The sequence below is a fragment of the Macadamia integrifolia genome, chromosome 4 (genome assembly GCF_013358625.1).
Source record: "Macadamia integrifolia cultivar HAES 741 chromosome 4, SCU_Mint_v3, whole genome shotgun sequence".
Taxonomy (NCBI): Eukaryota; Viridiplantae; Streptophyta; class Magnoliopsida; order Proteales; family Proteaceae; genus Macadamia; species Macadamia integrifolia.
In genome coordinates, this window is record NC_056560.1 from 37417700 (window position 1) to 37439754 (window position 22055).

At 43.3% G+C, this 22055-nt stretch overlaps 1 protein-coding gene across 1 annotated transcript in view; it reads right to left on the reverse strand.

The window, feature by feature from the left end:
• LOC122075591 (dehydrogenase/reductase SDR family member 7) overlaps positions 1-22055 on the reverse strand; it is a 90387-nt gene that overhangs the window by 33411 nt on the left and 34921 nt on the right. The window contains exon 9 of the mRNA XM_042640664.1: positions 15978-16079. Within this exon, the coding sequence (XP_042496598.1) occupies positions 15978-16079 (102 nt within the window). The remainder of the gene's footprint in view (positions 1-15977; positions 16080-22055) is intronic.

Below are 22055 nucleotides of genomic sequence, written 5' to 3' on the forward strand. Positions count from 1 at the left end.
CTCCTTCGCCTGATGACTTACCAATTGCACATCGTAAAGGTACACGTTCCTGCACTCAGAAATCCATGGTTGTGTACCCTATTGATAAATTTGTCATTATCTCATCTTCCCTCTCCCATCCATGGCCTTGCACTATCCCTTTCCACTAACCCTATTCCCCGTTCCCATAATGATGCCCTACGTATCCCTGGATGGAAGGCTGCCATGGATGTAGAAATGGATGCTCTCGTGAGTCGTGGTACCTAGAGCCTGTAGATTTACCTCCTGGTAAGGATCTAGTTAAGTGTCGATGGGTGTACACTGTTAAGTATCATTTTGATGGCTCTGTTGAGCGGTTAAAGGCCCGTCTGGTTGCTAAAGGGTATATTCAGACTTATGGTGTTGATTACTTTGAGACATTCTCTCCGGTTGCCAGACTGAACTCTATTTTCCTTCTTATTTCTCTCGTTGTCAACCTTGATTGGCCGTTGTTTCAGTTGGACATCAAGAATGCTTTTTTGCATGGTGATCTACAAGAGGAGGTATATATGGAGCAACCTCCTGGTTATGTTACTCAGGGGGAGAGTACAAGTCGTGTGTGTCGCTTGCACAAGGCTATTTATGGACTTAAACAGTCCCCTCGAGCATGGTTTGACAAGTTCAATTCCACCATTGTAACGTGTGGTTTTTCTCAGTGCTATTCTGACTCTTTGTTCGTCGTAGAGGTGACAAGCTGGTGGTCTTGGTAGTATATGTTGATGACATTATTCTTACTAGTAATGATGAGGTAGGTATTTCTGAAGTAAAAGCTCATCTCCAGTGCCATTTTCAGACCAAGGATCTTGGTCATCTCCATTATTTTCTCGGGATTGAGGTAATCTGCTGTAAGAAAGGGATCGGTCTGTCTCAAAGAAAGTATGTTGTGGATCTTCTATCTGATACTGGGATGCTTGGATCTAGACCCGTTGATTATTCCTATGGATCCTCACCAAAAGTTTGGTGTTGATGATGGTGTACTTTTTCAGGATGTGCATCAGTACAGGAGTTTGATTGGCAAGCTGATTTACCTTACTATGACTCATCTTGACATTTCTTATTTTGTTGGAGTTCTTAGTCAGTTCATATAGTCTCCTCAAAAAGCCTATTGGGATGTTATTATCCGTGTTCTTTGTTATTTGAAAGGTGCCCCTGGAAAAGGGTTGATTTATCATCCTAATCGGTATATGGAACTAGTTAGCTACTCTGATGCTGATTGGGCTGGCTCTACTAGTGATCGGAGATCTACTACTGGATATTGTACCTTTGTTGGAGGTAATCTTATTACGTGGTGTAGCAAGAAGCAGACTACTATTGCCCGGTCCAGTGCAGAGGCAGAGTACAGAGCTATGGCTCATACCACTGCTGAGTTGATGTGGCTGCAGTCGTTACTCTTGGAGTTGGGATTTCCAATGACCAAGCTAATAAAGATGTATTGTGACAACCAAGCTGCAGTTTACATTGCTAGCAACCCGGTCTTCCATGAGGACCAAACATGTAGAGGTGGACTGCCATTTTGTTCGTGATACTGTTCTGAAGAAGCTGATTGAGACACCGTTTGTTCCTTCAACGGATCAGTTAGCTGACATGTTTACTAAGTCTTTGTTTACTCCTAGTTTTAGTAATGGTTGTACCAAGCTAAGCATGGGTGATGTGTATGCTCTAGCTTGAGGGGGAGTGTTGTGTTTGTCACTGTTTCATAATAGCACTAATCCGTAAGGGATTAGCGCCATCTGAACAGGTCCGATAGGAGCCTACTTGTCCTATCTGACCTGCTTTGCTTCTTTAGGGTTATGGTTATGTTAGGGGGGTATTTTTGTAACCTTCTTTTTCATATTTTTGATATATATACATAGAGAAGACCTGCAATCTGTTCAGCCCATTCTGGACAGATCGCAGGTTGCTCAATCTTTGAGGTTGTCTGTGGTTTCTCCTTTCTCTCCTCTTTCTTTTTCTCTTTTCTTCCTCTCTTCTTCTGGCTTTACTGATTTGGTTACAGGAATCGGGGATTGTAACAAGTTCCAATTGTTATCTGTCGATTGAATGGTGAAGTCTGAAATCATGGACTAGCAGTAACAGTACCAAAAAGTTGCAGGCTTGGTTCTCACTATTAAAGGGATCTTAAAGACAGAGATCAAAAGTATGGCATCGCCAAGGGTAGGAACTTGTTAGAATTATGGTTGTAAGGTGTTACAATAATGGGTTTTAGGAAAGTGTCAGATTCCAAACGGGTCCTTAGGTCCTTAAGGGTTTTAATGGTCCTTGTAATCAAGGTTCGAAATCTCGTTTCGTTTTGGAAACCACCAAAATACCAAAATTTCGGCGAGTTACATGTTTGTTTTTTATTTTTTTGGTACTCGGTTGCCTATTTCGGTGGTCAAATGGCCATATTATGACCTGAAACTTGGTGGGGAGCTTGTTTTAAGATTATTACACATGCTTAGAACTTAGATTTGCAAAAATATTAAAACATGGCAATGCTTTAGAGTTGCACCCTTGTTTGGCAACAACCGTCGAACTGTTTTGGAGACACTATAAAATATTGCTAGAACAAGATATAATATGATGAGGAATCACATATCTCGTTAAAATTTCCCTTCTCAAGCAATGGAGACCTGTCAGTACTGTTGATAGGGTTATGATGACGCCCTTGACCAAATACTCCCTTCTTCGTAGAGCTCTCCTGCAGGCCGGCCTCCATGGCTGACCTGTAGGCCGGGGTCTCCCCCTTGCCGAAATCCTCTACTTTCCTCCCCTCCGCCCCTTCTTCACCTTCTTCCCCTGCTTCCACCCGTATTGGGAGTTCCCTAGAATTTCCACTTCAAACACCCCATTTCTCCGCCAGCTAAGGGCCTCCCCCTCCACTTCGTACCTCCCCTTTTGCTTGGGGAATCCCTTGTTGCTAGCTGCCCGAAACGATAGTTGGACGATGAAGCTTCTCGTTGGAATAATTCGCTTATTGGACATTTCCTAGGAAAGTAATCACCTTTCCATCTTGTTAAACTTTCCCTTCTCATGCAGTGGAGACCTATCAATAATGTTAACACTTACCTCCTGGATCATTGCTTCTTCATGTTCAGGTTTTTAGAGGAACAAGACAGCGTCCGATGCTTGGAAAGTGGCCCCTGGCTCATTGGGCGTTTGCCAATCATTCTCAGGCCCTGGCATCGCCATCTGCTTCTCAACAAAGTAGACTACTCCACCATGTCACCCTTCCAGGTCTTCCCTTGCTCTTTTGGTGCTCTGCTAGACTAAGTGTTGTGGGCTCTGTTTTGGGCACTCCATTATGCTCAGATGCCCACACCAATCGAAAAGACCATCTTGCCTTTGCTAGGATTTGTGTCGAGGTATCTGCTTCTGATGCCCTCCTTCATCTCCATCCAAGACGGCAAGGACTTCTCCTTCTAGCAACTTGTCCACTTCGATTGGAAGCCTCTGCAGTGTCTTTCCTGCACAGTTTTTGGACACGGCTCTAGCTTTTTCTCCTTGAAGCCTCCTCCTTCAAATGACCCCATGAGTAATTTGCATATGGACCCAATCGGCCCCTTGCACCAAAGAGACGGATTGCGGATGACGGAATCTGGTAGTAGACCCCCTTTCCGACCTCCGGCGAACGGCAGAGGAAGAGCACGAAGAAGAAATCACCGTCAGCCTCTTTCCGATAGTGCTACAAAAAAACATGCTGTCCTTATGAAACCTTTACCTATTGGGCAAAACAGATTTGAAATCCTGGGCAACAGTGCTGACACCACTGAAGACCCTCCTTTGGCTGTCAACTTAGGAGATGTTGACGCTCTAGGTTCAATTTTATTTGATAAATCTCCAAAAAAGGCTACATCTTCAAACCCCTCATCAGCATCTGAAGACGACCTTTCGGTTTCATCAGACTATGATCCCTCGTCAGCATCTACCAACGTGGACTCATTGAGAGCATCGGACTCTAACGATGACTTACTGCTCCCTGCAACTTGACCTTCGAAGTCTCCCTCTCAGCTAAAGACGCCATCGACTTCCTTTCCCCTAGGTCGATCTCCCTCTCTACAGACTTCGATCGTTGAGTGGGTAAACCCTATTTTATCATAGGACAGACGTGCCTCTACCGGTAACCTTACTTCCCCACCTTTGGTAGATATGGGCCAGCATACTTGTGAGCTAAGCCATAAGCAGCCCACCCACACACCAACAGACTCAGCCCACTCCACTAAAACCAATCCTTCTAACCCTCCCAGCTCACTTCAGACCCATAACTCTTTTATTCCTCAAACTCATGACCCTATTCTATCGGATCAGGGTGTCGGATCTACTCTAACCCACCAGAATTCACCGTCTCCCCTACCCGAAGTGGCCCCTAAGCCTGCAAAATCCAAAAAGAACCTTGCCATTAAATCCAAACCTATGTGTCCTACCCACAAACATCCGCAACCCTCCCTATCTCCTGCCCACAGATCATACCAAAAAAGGAGCAGATCTCGTCCTGCCCCTGTGTCCCTCAGCTCCTCTCCTGTGGAGCAATTGTTGCACCCTTCCAATCATGCCTAATGTCCCAAGGCATTGTCTAGAACACTAAGGGCTTTAACTCCCCTTCAAAACATTAGGCAGTTCGTTCACTCACTAAAGAGCTTCGAGCCTCCTTTTGTTGCTTGCTTGAATCCCATGTTAAAGAGCCATTTTTTGCCATGGTAGCATCCTCAATTGTTACTGGCTGATCCTTCTTGTCTGACATTTTGCTCATAAATCCCACTCTGCTGCTGCCCTGCTCAAGATCAATCTTCATAAGGCTTTTGATTCTATTCGTTGGGACTTCATCACTTTTATCTTGCTCAAGATTCCTTTCCCCCTTCCTTTGTCCATTGGATCCTCTCCTCACTTCTCTATCCTAGTTAACAGAAGCCCTGCCAGGTACTTCTATTCCTCAACTGGCATCTGTCAAGGTTATCCTCTGTCCCCCTTTCTCTTCTCTCTAGCCCTTGAGGTTCTCTCTCGATCCATTCAGTCTTCCATGGACTATCACCACATTTCCCCCATTCCTACGTGTAAGGGCCTCATGCTCACCCATCTTGCCTTTGTTGAAGATCTCATGATCTTCTCCAAGGCTGATCCTCCCTCCATCTCCAACATCATGTCCTCCCTTCGTCTCTTCGAATCCCTCTCAGGGCTTCACACCAATCTCAAATCTAACCTTTTTCTTTTCGACGTTTCTGACGCCTCCAGAGATCATCTCTTGGCTCTCACTGGATTCTCCATTGGATATCTTCCGGTTAAGTACCTGAGCCTGCCCCTTATTTCCTACAGACTCACTTCCCATCAATGCTCTCCTCTTTTTTACCTTCTAAGGAAGAGGCTTCAGCTTTGGAAAGGCAAACTTCTCTTATACTGGTCGGCTGACTCTCATCAAATATGTCCTCCAATCAATGTATCTATTGGTCGGGCATCTTCATTTTTGCTTCTGCCACTTTTAAAGCCATTGACTCCCTTTTCCATTCCTTCCTCTGGAAAGGATCTGATTCCTCCAAATTCCTTCACCCCTTAAGTTGGCCCAAGGTTTACAAGTCTAGAAAGGAGGGAGGTTTAGGTATCAAGCAAATTTGTGAGGTCAACTCAGTCGACATCTTGAAGCTCATCTGAAAAATTGCCTCTATGTACAAAAGCATTTAGGTCTCCTAGATCTACTCCTATCTCTATAAAAACGACTCCCTCTAAATTGTCTCTCCCTTTCGAACGTCTCCGAGATCTGGTGCAAAATTCTCACATCTGGGCCTCCTGCTATGCACGCCATCTCTTACTCCATTGGTGATGGTTCCTCTACTTCCCTGTGGAAGGACCCTTAGCATCCCTTTGGTATCATGCTCTCTTTTATCTCCCCCAGATCTTTCTACTCCTCTGGGTTGAGTCGCTTAGCCACAATCTCCTCCATGCTTTCTAGTAATGGGTGGGCCCCCATTCCCCCCCGCCTCTCGCCGATTTCTAGTCCTCCTTCCCCTATCCCTTATGGCCATTGAGGGTAGAGGGGAAAAGGTTAACTGGCTTCCCTCTTCTAAGGGCTCATTCTCCTCTGCTTCTGCTTAGGATTTCATCCGTTCGAAGGGCCCCCTTGAGCCCTAGCATAAGACCATCTGGTTTAAAGGCCATATCCCTCATCATAGCTTCACGAAGTGGCGTGCTTTATCCAACTTCCTCCCAACCCAATCCTTTCTTATCTACCGGCATATTCAAGTCCCCCCTCTTGCTCATTTGCTGGAATGGTACCAAAGATGTCGATCGTCTCTTCTCCTATCCTTTCACCTCCTCTGTTTGGAAGGTTCTCGGTTCTTACTGGCCGACGTACAAAAGAATTCTTCCTTTGTCTAAAGAATGGATCTAGATAGACATGACCTATTGTGGGCCTACCATCTATGATTCCATTGCAAAGCTAGCTTTCGGAGCCATGATCGATCATATTCGGATGGAGCATCCGCGTAGATGGACTTCCAACTTCAGGTCTTTTTCAACAAGATTTGGAAAACCATCTACTTTGATGTCAGCTCTAAGCTTAGTTGTCTCCGTCAGCGTCCGGTTATTGACTCCCCAAGGAACAAGCTTATTGTTATTTCCTAGGGCCTCCCCCCTCGTTAATCTCCCCTCTGACTCGTTCCCTTAGGTGGCCTTTTGGCCTTTGATGCCTCCTTTGCCTCCTTGTACCATACAGCTCCTCCCTCCTCTCCCTCCTTGTATATTCTCTCCTCTTTGGTAATGAATTTATCTATTCAACAAAAAAAAAGTTCATGAAGCAACAGGACACTAGAATCTAGTTTTTTTTATGTAATTAGGGTTTTAAATATGTTGAAAGGTGATGGATAAAATAGGCATTGAATTATGGACGATGTGGAGTAGTTGAATGAAAGTTTATGGGGTTTCTATAGAATAACAGAAAGAGGAAAGCATGTGAAAAGGTTCTATCATCTATGTTTAAGTGGGCAAGAAGGTTCTAGAGCACTTTTTTGTCCATTTTTTTCCAACAGCTCTCGTCTGCTCTGATCCCCCTACTTCCCGCCTATGTAACCTCCTCATGACTGCTCCCTCCCTACCGTAAGAGACCCCATGCCTGATCCTATTCCCTCTCCTTCCCTCCCGCCTCCCCCTTCTCCTTTACCTGCAATCACATCCCCCTCCTTTTCCCCTTCTTTCCCTCCCAAATCTTGGTCTTTAGTTGCTACTTCCCCCACCCACGCTTCCCTCCCACCCCTCCCGCAATGAACTCATTCGGCCATCTCACTTCGGCCTGTGCCCCCAAGATTACCAATGTCGTTGTTGACTGCCCTCAACCTATTAAAGCTCCTTGAATGTGGGAAAAAATACTCTCAATCCTGATCGTGGAAGAATGTTCAATCGTAATCGCTGGCATCATAGTTGAATGGCCTTCCCTGGACGAAGATCCCTCCGCTAGGTTGGCATCCATTGGGCCCTCAAACCTTTCCCCTATGCCCAACAGTCACAACAGGTTTGCTGCTTTGCTTCCCTCCTCTTCAAGTGACAGTGAGGAGGGTGAGCGGTCTCAACATCCTGTCTCTGGCCCTCGTCAACCTCCTGTCACCAACATCCTGGCCAGGCTTTCTCTCTCTTCCCCTTCTTCCTCTTCCTCTTACCCTGTTGTCCTTTGTCCTTCTGTGGAAACCTCTTTCCACAATCCTCCTGATAATTCCTTAGACCTACCCCTCCTCTCCCATCTTCTGACATTGTTACTTTCTCTCCCCTTTCTCTTCTGCCCATCCCGCCAGCCCAGACCAGCAACTCTACTGCCCATAAGCACACCCCCTCCCCCTGCCTCCATAGCCCACCTTCTTAGGTCCATCTACTAGCTCTCCCAAAGCCCACCCCCTCCACATCCTCCCTTAACCCATCCTTCTTTCTCAAACCTGACCCAGCTCTTACCCTCACCCGTCTCCCTTTGCCCTGATATCCACTTTCGACCCTCGATTCAGACAATGGGGCTTCGTCCCAACCCGACGAGAGCTCCCCTACCCCCTTCCCCCTCTTCTCCTCTGCAGGTACTTAGAGGCTCGGTGCTTCATCTCGCCTGATGATACTTCGTCATTTGTCACCCCTGCAACTTCTCTGCTCGGTTCGCCTCGCGATGGCTACCATGCTTCCGCTTCCTTTGGTTCACCGCCACCACACCAACCCTGTTTGTATTGCCTCTGTTGTTGCTGAAGACATTCCCTCTCTGCGCATGACTTCTGCCACCCCTCCACTGTTGCTGAAGACACCCCCTCTCTGGTCAAGACCTCAGCCAATCACCCAATTGTTGCTCTGCACCTGCCTTCTAGTATCGTTGCACCCTCATCTGTGCCTCTTCTGTTAATGATTCAGCAGCCACCTCCCTTGGGTCTTTGAGAGATGCTCCCTCTCAGCCAGTTGCCACCACCAACATCCCCTCCTTTACCCCCGAGGGCTCTGCCAGTGTGTCGTCCTTGCGATTACCACTGATGGTCTTTCCTCTGAGGTCACGCTTCCTGCTGCCCCTGAGAACACTGCCTCCTCATCTTCAGTTTCCACATTGTCTGTTGCCCCTGAGGGCTTGATACTCCGTCTACAATCGTCAACCCTTCTCGTGAGGACATCTTGCTGCCCGGGGTTGGAGTAGGCCTCCATTCTCAGATCATTTCAATGCCCTGCCCTCCTGGCTCCACTGCCTCCCCATTGGAAAAGCCTGATAATTGGATTGCAATGTCGCACTTGAAGGTTACAGAGGACATCCGGATTGAAAATTTCCCCTCTCCCTTATTCGGTGACCTATCACCCCCTCCCCACCCATTAATTCTGCTACCACCTCTACAGAATTGTGGTCGCCAAGCCCATGACCTTCAAGTCTAATCCTGGCAACTCTTCTAAACCCACCAAACCCATAGCTTCTTCCTGATCCAAATCCACCAAAGTTGTCCCCCCTGCCCTACTCTACCCGTGGCTCCTCTCTCCCCTCCCCCCAAAGGAATATCACCGCAGGAAGAATCTTTCCCACCCCTCTCTTGGCTCCTTTGAGCCCTCGATGCCACACCTCTCCCTTTCCAAATTATCCCTTGGACCATTTGGAACATCCGAGGACTAAATTCCTTGGCTAAGCAATCCACCATTAGAGCCCTCATCCACTCTTCCAAATCCAACCTATGCTGCCCACTGGAAACCAGTCTCTAAGTCCAATGCCCCCCCGCATCCTTAACCGCATTGCTCCTACTTGGTCCTCTACCTCCAATTTCTCCCTCCGTCCCACCGGGCGTATTTGGATCCTTCAGAACCCGTCCAAGCTAAATGTCTCCTCCCTCTCCGCCACCTCCCAATCTATCCATCTCTATCTCCGACATGTCCGGCTCCAACTTTTGCTTCCTCCCCGTGATTTATGGCTTCAATTGTGACATAGATAGAGAAGATCTTTGGTCTGACCTCTGTCCTTTGCTCCCAATATGGGCTTCCTCCAATGGGGGCTTGCGGGAGACTTAAATGTGGCCAAACCAGTGTCGTTGCGTTGAGCCCCCGTTGACACTTTAGCGGTGGGATCCTTCAACAATTGTATCGAGGACATTGTTATGCAAGACCTTAGATGGTCTGGAGCCAATTTCACTTGGCAAAATTGCAGAACTGACTCAGGCAGAGTTGCTAGCAAATTTGATAAGAGTTCTGGTTAATGAATCTTGGATGGTCTCCCTCCCCTCTTCTCATGCTACCTTTGATCTCCCCAACATCTCTAATCATTCCCTAATCTCCCTACATGTGTATCCCTACATATCCTTTGGTTACAAACCATTCAAATTCTTTGATGTGGACTCTCCACCAAAGCTTCCTCCCAACTGTTTGTGAGGCTTGGTGCCTTCCTGTCCAGGCCTTCTCCTTTCCTCTTATTGCCTTTGCCAGGAAGCTCAGGAATGTCAAGACAGCCCTCAAATCCTGGAATCATTCCGCCTTCAGTGACATACTGACATCTCCAATAGAGTTATCCTGAGCAAAGAAAACCTTCAATCCGTCCAAACCTCTCTTCAATTGGACCCTCTAAATCCTTCTCATGCAGAAGATGAAAAGGTTGACGCCCTTGAGCTCTCATCCCTCTTTGCCCAGGAAAAGAGTTTTCTTAGGCAGAAATCCAGAATTAAATGGCTTAAGCTTGGAGACTCCAACTCTGCCTTTTTCTATCGTTCCCTCAAAGCTAGATCCAATTCCAATTCCATCCCTCTGCTCACCTCCAGGAATGGTACCACCCTCCTCAACCCCGTTGATATCAAATCAGAAGCCATCGATTTCTTTTCTAACCTCTTCTATCCCACTCCTCCCCCCCCCCCCCAATCCTCCCTTCTGACCTCCTCAACAAATTCATTCCTGATAACCTTGCCGCGAACCTTTGTTCCATTCCTTCGGATGAGAAAATCCTCTTAGCCTTCCTCTCCCAGAAAGCAAATAAGGCTCCAGGGCCTGATGGTTTCAGTATGAGATTCTTCTCTTCCTATTGGGAAATCATCAAACCATACCTCATCTTTGGCATTAGAAGCTTCTTTTTCAATCCCTCCCAGATCAAAGGTGTTAACCACACCTTCCTCTATCTCATCCCCAAGCATGCGGGAGCCTCCTCCATGGCAGATTTTCGCCCCATCTCCCTTTCCAACCTCCTCTACAAGTTCATCGCTAATATCCTCGTAAACTGAATCCAGTCAGTTGTGGACTCTCTAGTCAGCCCTAATCAGTCTACTTTCATTGATGGCAGAAGCATAGCTGATAACACCATCCTTTGCCATGAGGTGGTTAGAAGACTTGATAGAAAACCCCAAAACCCCACTCAACCCCTTCCCTCCCCAAGATTGATATCCATAAAGCCTTTGATTCCATTCATTGGGATTTGCTCTAGGGTCCTTAGCCAGATGTCTTTCACCCCAGCCTTCATCCATTGAATCAGCCACGGACCTTCATCTCATCACCCCCATCCCAAATTCAAATACATAGGCCTCACTCATCTTGCCTTCGCTAATGATCTCTTGATCTTCTCCAGAGCAGACCCTCTCTCCATCTCCTCCATCATTTCCTCCCTCAACTCCTTTGGATCCCTCTCTGGCCTTTGCATCAATTTGACCAAGTCCCGTCTCTTTCTTGCTGAAGTCTCTGACTCAGTTAAAGAAACCCTCTTTCAAATCTCTAGCTTCTCCCTTGGTTCCTTGCCAATCAAGTAGCTTAGGCTTTCCCCTCTTCTCTACCATACTTTCTGCCTATCATTGCTCCCCCATGCTTGACCTTATGAGGAAAAGGCTCCAGCTATGGAAAGGAAGGCTTCTTTCCTACGCGGGCCTCCTTATCCTTACTAGATTTGTGATTCAATCGGTGTACCTCTTCTGGTCAGGTGTCTTCTGTCTCCCTGTTTCTATCTCCAAAGCCATTGAATCAATCCTTTGGAAAGGCATAGAACAATCCAAATTCCTTCACTCTCTTAGATGGCCCCCTCTCTGCCTCCCTAAATCTGAGGGGGATCTTGGTCTGAGAAGAAACAATGATAACATCAAAGCTGGCACCCTCAAGCTCATATGCAAAATTACCTCCAATCACAATAGTATCTGGATCTAGAAATACTCCTCTCTTCTTAAAAAGGACTCCATTTGTATGGTCTCTCCTTCATCTGATGTTTCCTTGGTCTAGAGAAACATCCTTAACATCAGATCACTTGCCCTCAATGCCATCTCCTTCTCCATCAGTAGGTTGGACAATTGGCATAATGCTAGTGTCCTCCTTATGTCCTCTCCATTGTCAACCCCCGCACTGTGTACTCTGGCATTCCCAAAAATGCTATGGTCGACTCCATCATCTCAAATGATACTTGGTCCACTATCCCCTCTCCATCCCTTACTGATATCTAGGCTGACCTCCCCCCTTCCCCCCCCCCACGCAATGTCTGCGAGGACAGTATTTCTTAGAAGCCTTCTTCCAATAGCCGCTTCTCCTCTGCCTCCACCTAGAACCTTATTCCTACCACTGCCCCAGAGTCCCTTGGCACAATGTTACTTGGTTCAAAGGTCATATTCCTCATCATAGCTTCACCACTTGGCGAGCCTTCACAGACTGCCTCCCAACCCAATCTTTCTTCATCCATCACCACATCCAATTCTCCCCTTCTTTTTGTCTTTGCTGGAACAATATTGAAGATGCCAACTACCTCTTCTTCAACTGTCCCCTCTCTTCCACTATCTGGAAAAAAGTCCTCACCCAGTGTTGGCCTTCTAAGAGACCCATTCTTCCTTTCAATAGGGAATGGATCAGGATTGACATGAACTTTTCTGGGCCCTCCGTCTTGACACTGCGGGCAAGCTTGCTTTTTGCACCACTACTAATTACCTTTGGATGGAACGGAATATTCGTAGATGGACAGCCAAATCTCGGTCATATGATCAGATTTGGAATGCCATCTATTTTTATGTTCACTCTAAACTCGTTTCTCTCAAGCGGAAACCTGTCAGGTACACCCCAAGGAACAAGCTCATTGTTGTTGCTTGGGGTCTCCTTTTTTTTAGCTTCCCCCCATCCCCATGAAAATTTGTATCCCCCTAAATCTTTCTGTCTTTGGCTCCCCTTGAGGTGCTAGCCTCAACTTGCTAGCCTTTGCTATGCTCCTCACCTTGTCCTTCCCCTTTCTTTTGTTTTTGTTGTCTTTGCCCCCCGGGCTTAGTCCCCCCCCCCTTCCTTTGTATATTATTTCCCCTGTTTTAATGCATTATTTATTCATCCAAATAAAAAAAAAATGGTTATAGAGCCTTGATTAGGTTTAATAAATAAGTGATGGAAGGTCTAATGGTAAAAATAATGAAGAAACAAGCTGGAGAGTTTGATGCTTACATAATAGAAGAGTTTCTTCTATTCGATTACCTTGTTAAATTGTGGGGAAAAGCAGACAATTCATAGCACAAAGAGCAAAGCACACAAGTATATGTCTTCAGCTATATTTTAGTACGTGTTATTAATGCATGTCAATGGAAACAATCAAAAAGGTAATTTAGCATTGAAAGGAAACATAAAAGTAGAACATATCGACCTAGCTTAAACAGGAAGATGCACATCAGTATCCAAATAAGTCTTTCCCCCAACACCCCCCACCCCCGGGGGAAGAGAGTCCAAATAACTGTCCACCTGTGTCCATAAAAGTGGGGAGAAATTTTCTAGAGGAGAGTCAGACAAATCATAAAGAGGACCCCCAAAGGTAGGTGAGAAGTGCTAAGCTAAGCATGTACTGGCTTATTACTAGTGGCGTTGAAATGCCAGGTAGGAATTTCAAGCATAATTGTTATGGCGACTAGACAACCTAAGACATTGGAGGGCCACCTAGTTGACAAAGCACCCACCTGGGCATCAAGCATGCAAAGTATGAATGACTATATGTAATATAGCAATGATAATTTTATATAATTATGCCTATATACATGTAGAAGCCATGTCAATGCAATATGATATAATTATTCTACTAATGACCTAATATGAGAAATTAAACATATAATAATCAAATAGGATATAATATAAGCATCGATGTAGATCCCCACTATGGGCTGAGCAATTGCAAGAAGAAAGCCCAGCCCAAGTACGGCCATCGAACCACTTAAGTGGTAAGTTAGACCTTAGTGAATAAAGGCCCATTGGGCCCATCGATTTATGTTTAATAAGGCCCATAAGTGGCTATTAGTTAATAGCTCATTAATTTCCTAAGTTGTCTAGGTTTCTATGTTAATTCCTAATAGGAGCACAACTCCTAATTTGAGTATGACTGCTACTATTGTAACTTCAGCCCTCTATTTAAAGATGAGCTACTGAACAAAGAAATTCAGACTTGAATGAATACAAAGAATTGCAGTCAATTGCTTCTAAACAGCTAAGATAGCTGTGGGTGAGATGCCAGGCCGAGGTAGCCAATCCCCCCCACGAATCTCTTGTTTACTTCTTTCTTACTTTAATTTTCTGTTACAAGTAATTGTTTGCCGTGATAATCAATCAAGGAGTGTTCAGATCTGTTAAGACCTATTAGAACCAGAATTGACCAGCAAGGAAGTTCAAGTCTTGAAATCCAATCGATCTCTCTCATCTCCCAACTCTGAGATCTGCTCAGCCAGCCCTCTTAGGGTTTTGTTCTAGGCTGCCAAAGGATCACTCAATCCTAATTTGAAGACCATCCAAGAAGGCCTGCTGCGGTTCTTGGAAATCCCTCTATTTCTCTCTCTTAAAGCTTGAAATCAAGAACATTCAGACCTCATACACCAACCGACAGAAATCAATCATCTTTGAGGGTTTTTTCTACACCCTAAGGTCTACCATCAACCCCAGTTTGGGTCCTATCTGAGCAGCCCAACTCCAGCGCAGGTATCCCTAATAACCCTAGCCGCAGGCTTCTCTCTCCTAGGGTTTGTTTCTTAGTTGCTGGTTCTTGCTCCTGAAGTGTTCTCTGTTATTTTAAGTATTCTTTGGGGTCCTTTTTTGGTAGTTTTTTACTCCTGCTGTACTTTGTCAAGCTAATTAAAGATTCATATCTGCTTTGGGTTTGGAGCTGTGATACATTGGGGGTAGTTGCCTAGTGTAATCTACTTCTACATTAAGCATATTCATAAAATATATATATATATATAACTTGAAGTGTCAATAAGGTATGCTGCCACCTTGGACCCAAGAAAGAGCCTAGACGCCTAAGCGACACCTTGACAACTCTGATTTCAAGTGGTTAATTTATTACATAGGCTGAACGATTGTAACCATCTGTAAAATGTTAGATGCTGACTAACAACAATTTACCTTAACTGAATAGCATACAATCCCAGAGGCAGCATATGGCAGTTCCCTCTTGCTATTGCTCTCAAGTATTAATTTTATTAGGCTAATTTTAAGGATGCTTTAGTCGCTGTTACTCCCACCACCAACTGTGGCCTTCTAGCCAGGGGACTGCAAATCATGGTCATGGTATAGATATTGGTGGAAGATACAGAGGACTTGATAATTTAGGTGCCGACATGGTGATAACAAAACATTTTACAATTGTGGGATAAACTTGGAAAGCCTATGTGGGCTAATCAGGTCTTGGTTACTTCTGAATCTAATATTCTAATGAAGGCAGTTGTATACCGTGTGTTGAGTTTTAGGAGTAAGGGCATTTTAGTCCTATCGGGTTCTATTATGTATTAGGGTTTGATCAGCACAGGGTACAGGGGTATTCTTGTCCCTGTGCTAATGTTGGAACTTATATATACCAAGGGAATGACCTGCAGCAGACTATTTTGATCAGAGCCGCAGGTTTGTTCCCCTATTTGGGACTGATTTGTGCTCTCGCCTCTCTCCTCTCTTCTCTCTTCTGTCTTCCTCTCTTTTCCTTCTTTGGTTTGTTTGCAGGATTCTGGAATTGTGACACCACGAAATTCAGTCTTATCCATGAAAGATGGTGTGATTCAGTCGTTTTATCATGATATAAATACAATAAACTTAGAAAGACTGAACAACCCAGGCTTCCTCCTTGCTAGTCATTTTTGCTCAGTCACTGTGTCTTGATATTTTTTACATATTGGGAATGGGATCTAGTCTCAAGTATGTAACAAAGTGTAACATTGGGATTTCTTCTAATTCCTCCCCAATAATAAGACTGCCCATTCTTGAAATAGAATATGCAAAAACAAACAACAGCGTGTCAAGACAGCCCTTTAGGAAAGTTCTTCTTCCAAGCAATTTCACAGAAGTGAATAACTCCATTGTTTAGAAGGAACTCATATCAGGCTACATTATGAGAGGCATATACCTGTTAATTTAAACTAACTATACTCATATTTCTTTCGATTTTACTCATTTCATCATGTGTATAGAAATTAAATGGAGAAAATGGAGCAAGTACACCCAAAATTGACAGTACAAAGTATTATTAATAGTAACATCATCAGAATAAGTTCTCTAGAAGAAATTCTTATTACCTATATTTTGAGAGAGAAAAAAGATGAACTCACCTCAGACGATCCCTTCTCTCCTGAAGTGCTTGCTCCAGTACTATTTGATGTCTCTATCGGTCCAGGACATACAACTGTCACCTTAATCCCTTTCTGGTAGAGCTGATCCATGAAAAAAAAAAAAATTACAAGGCATAGGCAGTGAATGTAAGCACCTTCTTGACAATTTACACACAGTGAAATTGAAAGAATAGGTGTGGTTTACGATATGGTTCTCCGGTGGGAGGGGATTGGCATCATAAGAACTAAGCTTTATAACACAGGAGAAACATAGAAATCAAGAAATATTGCAACCATGATGAATTCTCAGGAAATACATAAAACCAGAAGCATATGGTGACATTAATATCAGAAAATAAAGTAGCCAGAAAAAGATTGACAGAAAAATATGGAAGACTATAATTCACAAGTGAAGAACAAAGGGAACTAGGCTGGACTGGTCCAAGGCTCCAAGCTATGGTTGGGGCAGTCTGTTCAAGCTACAAGAGTTGCCGAACAAGATGAACTACAGTGATGACTACAGCCATCTTACGATAGTTGTCATGGCGAAAAGGCCATCCAAGGCGGTGGCGGCGGGAAAATAACCAAGGCGACACCAACAAGGCGCCTAAGTTCTGCCTAGGCGATGCCTTGACAACTATGCCCCTTATGATGCTCCAATTGAGCTAAGATTTAAAATAGCGACAGAAGTTATAACATCTAGAATATCGTGCATCAGACCGTTTTAGTATTGATTCACACATTACGTAAAGCAAGCCAATAAGCTATGCTAGTAATATTTAATATCAGGCAGATAATGAAGGTATGTATGACTACGTCACATATGGCTGTCTCATAAGCTCTTGCATCACATTATCATCTTTGCATTGGTCATTATTACCCAACTTGTGCTTTATCAAGATTTCAAAGTGAGAAAAACAAATTGTGAAAGCAAAGACTAAGTCTCCCCCGGCTTTGAGCAAGCTCCACAGTTTCTGAGCTTTGAACATATCAATGGCATCCAGAACACCCTTCGAAGAGCATTTCCTAGTTTTTCCTGTTGACGTCTCTTATTATAAAAGCTCTCCATATATATATATATATATATATATTTTAGACTTTCCTTCATTTGCTTTTCCCTTTCTTCCCCTCATTATCTACTAAACGACCTTGCTCATATGGACTCTAAATCAAAAATCTCTCTTATTCATTACCCTAATATAATTAGTTTGGCAAACTTTCCCTTCCCCTGTTATTTCTCACATGTCCCTATATTTTCCATTGTTACCAGAATACCCTTAGTTAAAATATTGTATCTATCATATCATATATAAATCTTGTTACCAATTAACCACTACCAGGTACTTCGAATATTTTTCAACTGATTTTTGAATTTATATTTGCCAAAATGCCTTTAGTCGTAAGAAATATTCCATTTCTAAGGTAATGATTCATTCACAAGTTTCTACATATCATTTTTTAATATATTCATTTGATCAAAATACTATGGGATATTATTCACCCCATATTGTTGGGTCAATCTTTACAAAATACCATTGACTGTGGGAAGATACACCAAGGTCAAATTTGGCCCTCGATATCAATACTTTATATATAGACATAGTTTCTAATAGCATAACAGTGTGCCTAAAATTCTCATTTGCCACCCCCACATATTGTTGGGTAGGTATCTACAACAATGCCATCAATTGTGGAAAGATTCTGTTTAGAAATAAAAAAATAAAAAAATAAAAATTATTATTACCAAAGTTGAGCCATAAAAAGCATAATCACTAGTCAGGTCCTATACAACAACAACAACAATAACAATAACTCCAACTCAGCCTTATCCCAACAAAATGGGGTCGGCTACATGGATTTGTGCAAACTCAAAAGGAAAAGGACAGGGACACAACAAATCAGAAAAACCCACCTAAACAAGGTTATTAAGGCAGTGAGGCGACCGAGGGGTTTGAGGGTCTTTCAGAGCGCTTTGGCAATAGGGCGGGCATAAGGCGTCGCCTGACTCGCCTCATAAAATAAAGCGTTCTAGTGTCTTATTTTTTATGTAACCATTCTATTTAGAAACTAGAAACCACAATTTAGAAATTGATGGAGTACTGAGAAATAGAAACTAAAATGACATAAAAAAGAATAGAAATTAGGGTTTCTTAATCGATGAACAGAATTTTATTTTGAAAAACAGAAGTTCTGGTTTACACCGAAGTGCCAGTAGCTAAACAGATCAGAAACCTATGATCAGAACAGCTTACAGCTGCAAACCCAACTTACAATATGATACCTTTAAATTATTTCCACCAACTAACGATCAGAAGTTCATAACACAGTTTACAGCTGCAAACCCAACATAGAAACTAATAACTAATAGCCTAATATACTCTTAATAGCAACGAAATTACAACAACAACAACTAGAAAAAAAAACCAAAAAGAGAGCTGCATGCCTACAATGTAGCATCTGTTAAAAAGAGAGCTGCATATTCATCATTTTATCCAAAAAAAAAAAAAAAAGAGAGCAGAAGAAGGTAGAACCGTAGAAGGGAAAAGAAAAAAAAATAGAAAGAAAAAGAACTAAAGAAGAAGAAGGTAGAACATAAGAACCCTAAGAAAAGTAAAAAGAAAAAAATAGAGGGAAATAGTAGAGAAAGAAGAAGAAAATAAAAAAAACAGCAAGTAGTAGCAGCAAGTAGTAGTAGAACCATAGAATAAAGAAGAAAGAAGACGAAAAAAAAATGCAAAAACTTACCTGGAGAGGGGGGATGAAGGTTCGTCGGAGGAGTCCAAACTCCGCTGGAGAAAGATCCAAGGGAGGAAGGTCTGAGGAAGGCTCTCCATCGGTGCTGGTTCTTTGCAAACCCTTGCATGATTTGTGTTTTTTTTTCCTTTTTCGGTTGAGGTTTTGTGTTTAAATACCCTTGATCCCATGCTTCTCATGTGTAAACTTCCCCATATACCTAACAATCAATGAATTCCATTTAGAATCCCTGACCAAGTAGTAAAAAAAAAAAAAAAAAAAGTAAGTAAAAAAATGGGCATAAGGCTGCCTTGCCCATAATGCGTCATAAGGCGACGCCTTATAGCACCTTATCCATTAAGGCGACCGCCTTATGTGCAGCCACTAATGGGGTGAACTGCCTTAAGCTCCCAAAACCGCCTCAGCACCTTGGCGACGCCTTAATAACTATGCACCTAAATGGGGTCGGCCATGGATCCTATCCCTCCAATCAGCAACTCTATTTGAGGTCATATCTGGGGCAAGCCCTAAACTGTGCATGTCTTTTCTCACCACTTCTCCCATGGTCACCTTAGGTCTGAACCTACCTCTTTTAGATCCTTCAATATGAATCAGATCACTCCTCCTTACTGGTGCATCCAAAGTCTCCATTGCACATGTTCATACCACCTCAAACGACTATCTCAAAGTTTATCATGAATTGGGGCTACTCCCAAATCAGCTCTAATATAGTCATTCTTTACTTTATCCTTCCTAGTTTTGCTGTACATCCATCACAACATCTTAATCTCTGCTACACATAGCTTATCTATATGACACTTTTTAACTGTCCAAAATTCTACCCCGTACATCATAGCTGTACGTACAACAGTCCTATAAAATTTTCCTTTTAAGACAACAACAACAACAACAAAAGCCATAACCTTATCCCAACTACATGGGGTCGGTTTGCTATCTATGCGGGTCTGAACCAGAAGATACTGAGCATCTCTTCTTTGCCTGCCCTGTCTCATCTTCTATTTGGAAATTAGTCCTCTCCAAATGCTGGCTTTCAAGAAGAAGAATCCTTCTTTTCCATAGGGAGTCGATATGGATGGATATGACATTCCAACGGAAAACCATTTGTGACCTGGTGGCCAAATTTGCCTTTTGTGCTTCTATCAACCAAATTTGGATGGAGCGAAATCATAAAAATTTACCTCCAACTCTCGGCCTCTCGAAAAAATTTGGAGCTCCATATTCTTTGACATTAAAGCTAAGATCTCTAAAGTTGCTACCATTTGTTCCCCATCCCCTAGAAATTGCCATATTGTAGCTTTCTGGGAACTTCCCAGTTCTGTTCTTATGATCTCCGATTCTCCCTGAGAGCTGGGTTTTTGTTCTTCTGCCTCCCATTCTGAGGCATGTATGTATTTTCTTCTACTTTGGTAATAAATTATTTATTCACCCATAAAAAAAAAAAAAAAAAAAAAAAAAGGGTTCGGCTACATAGATCCAATATGATCATCAAAGTAAAACACTTTGTACACACCTCTTCACTTCATCCATCCCATTTTAATTTTAAGTGAGACATCATCCTCTATATCACCTTCTTTATTTATGATTGACCCAGACATTTAAAAAGATCACTTTGTGGTATCTCTCTCTTCTCAATATTCACCAATTGTTATCCATCGAGGTGTGACCAAAGTTATTATACTCGCCCTAACCAGACAATCTTTTTTACATGATCCTTACACTCATCCTTGCTTGGAACCTCTATGTAGCCAACCCCATTAAGTTGGGATTAGGCTTTGGTTGTTGTTGTTTTGCTGTTGTTGTATCTTATCCATCAAGGTGTGACAAAAGTTACACATCAGATACTCCGTCTTCGTTCTACTTATCTTAAAACCTTTTAATTCCAATATTGATCTCCATAACTCCAGCTTTGCATTAATCCCTGCTTTTGTCTCTCATCCACCAAAACAATATCATCAGCAACGAGCATACACCACGTAACCTCTTCTTGGATGTTCCTTGATAAATCATCCATGATGAGCGCAAACAAGTAGGGGCTTAGGGCTGATCCTTATATCATTTCTAGATATAAATCCCCACTCCTCTCCTCCCTTCCATTTCAATCGTGCATTGTCTTTGACAATGATCATCTCTGCTCTTATAAATGAAGAACACAAAAACCAGAGGGAAGAAGGGGATTTTTCTTTCTATTTTGCAAGAAGAATCGGATTCATCTACAAGTTTTTTCTTTTGGGTGTCCAAGCAGAAGGTCTCCCTGAATTGATTTTGGAAAAAAGTGGATTTTGAACTCCTTGACGATGTCTTCCTCAACTTCATAGGTGAAGACCATCGGAGAAACCTATAAAATTAGACATCTTCTTCAATTCGAGTTTTACAGTAAAATTGAGCTTCTTCTGTGTAGAGGAGAAGGGTTTCCGTTCCCAAGTCTTAGCAAAATGCCATTATTGGAATTTGTTCAAGTTAAATTCCCACACTATATTTACTTGCAAATCGATGCCAACGAAGCTATAATTAGCTTCAATCTTGAAAGCCCCTTTCCAGTTTTCTTTGAGTTTTGTTAGGCAATCATAGGCTCTGGTGACAAACTTCTCCTCTTTATTTATATTCCAGGCTTTTCGATAGTTATTTTGGATGACTTTGTAAATTTGAAGGATGAAGATTCATTCAATGGATGTTTCTAACATTTTCTTTATTTCTCGTATAATTGATTGTCTGCAACTGTTAATAAAGATGTATGTCAATTTTTAAGATGCAGATTTCAATTTTTTTATCTTTAACCCGAGATTAGATAAATGGTTCTAAACTAGGGTTTATAAAATATATGAGGTGTAGATGAAGTGTGTCCAATTTTTTCTTTAGTCATTGTTGGGTATATGAAAGTTGTGGTGTAAGTCAAGACCCCCAAGACCTGATGCCATGACCGCCTAAGCCACATGTCCCCTTCTCCGGCGGCTCCAACCGCCGGTTCCTCACCCAGCCTTGATGAAACCCCTCCTCTTCCCCCGGACTATCACTCGCCTATTCCAGCTCCAGCTTCACTACCCCTCCCAACCCCCATATCTCCCTCTGAGACTCATACATGGGTCTCTATAGTCTCTTCTCCCTCACCCCCTTCCTCCTCCATGTCCATCCCCTCCTCTGCCGGCCACACCCTCTTCTACCTCCCTCCGGCCACCCATTCCTCCCCTCCCATCGGCCTTTGCCCTCCTGGCTTTTTGGACACTGAGATTTTGAAAGGGAAAAGGTGTGTTGTTGGATTCTTTTTGGGCAGCAGACCTCCCTTTGCAGTAGTCAAGTCCTCTCTGGTGAACCAATGGAAGCCATCTT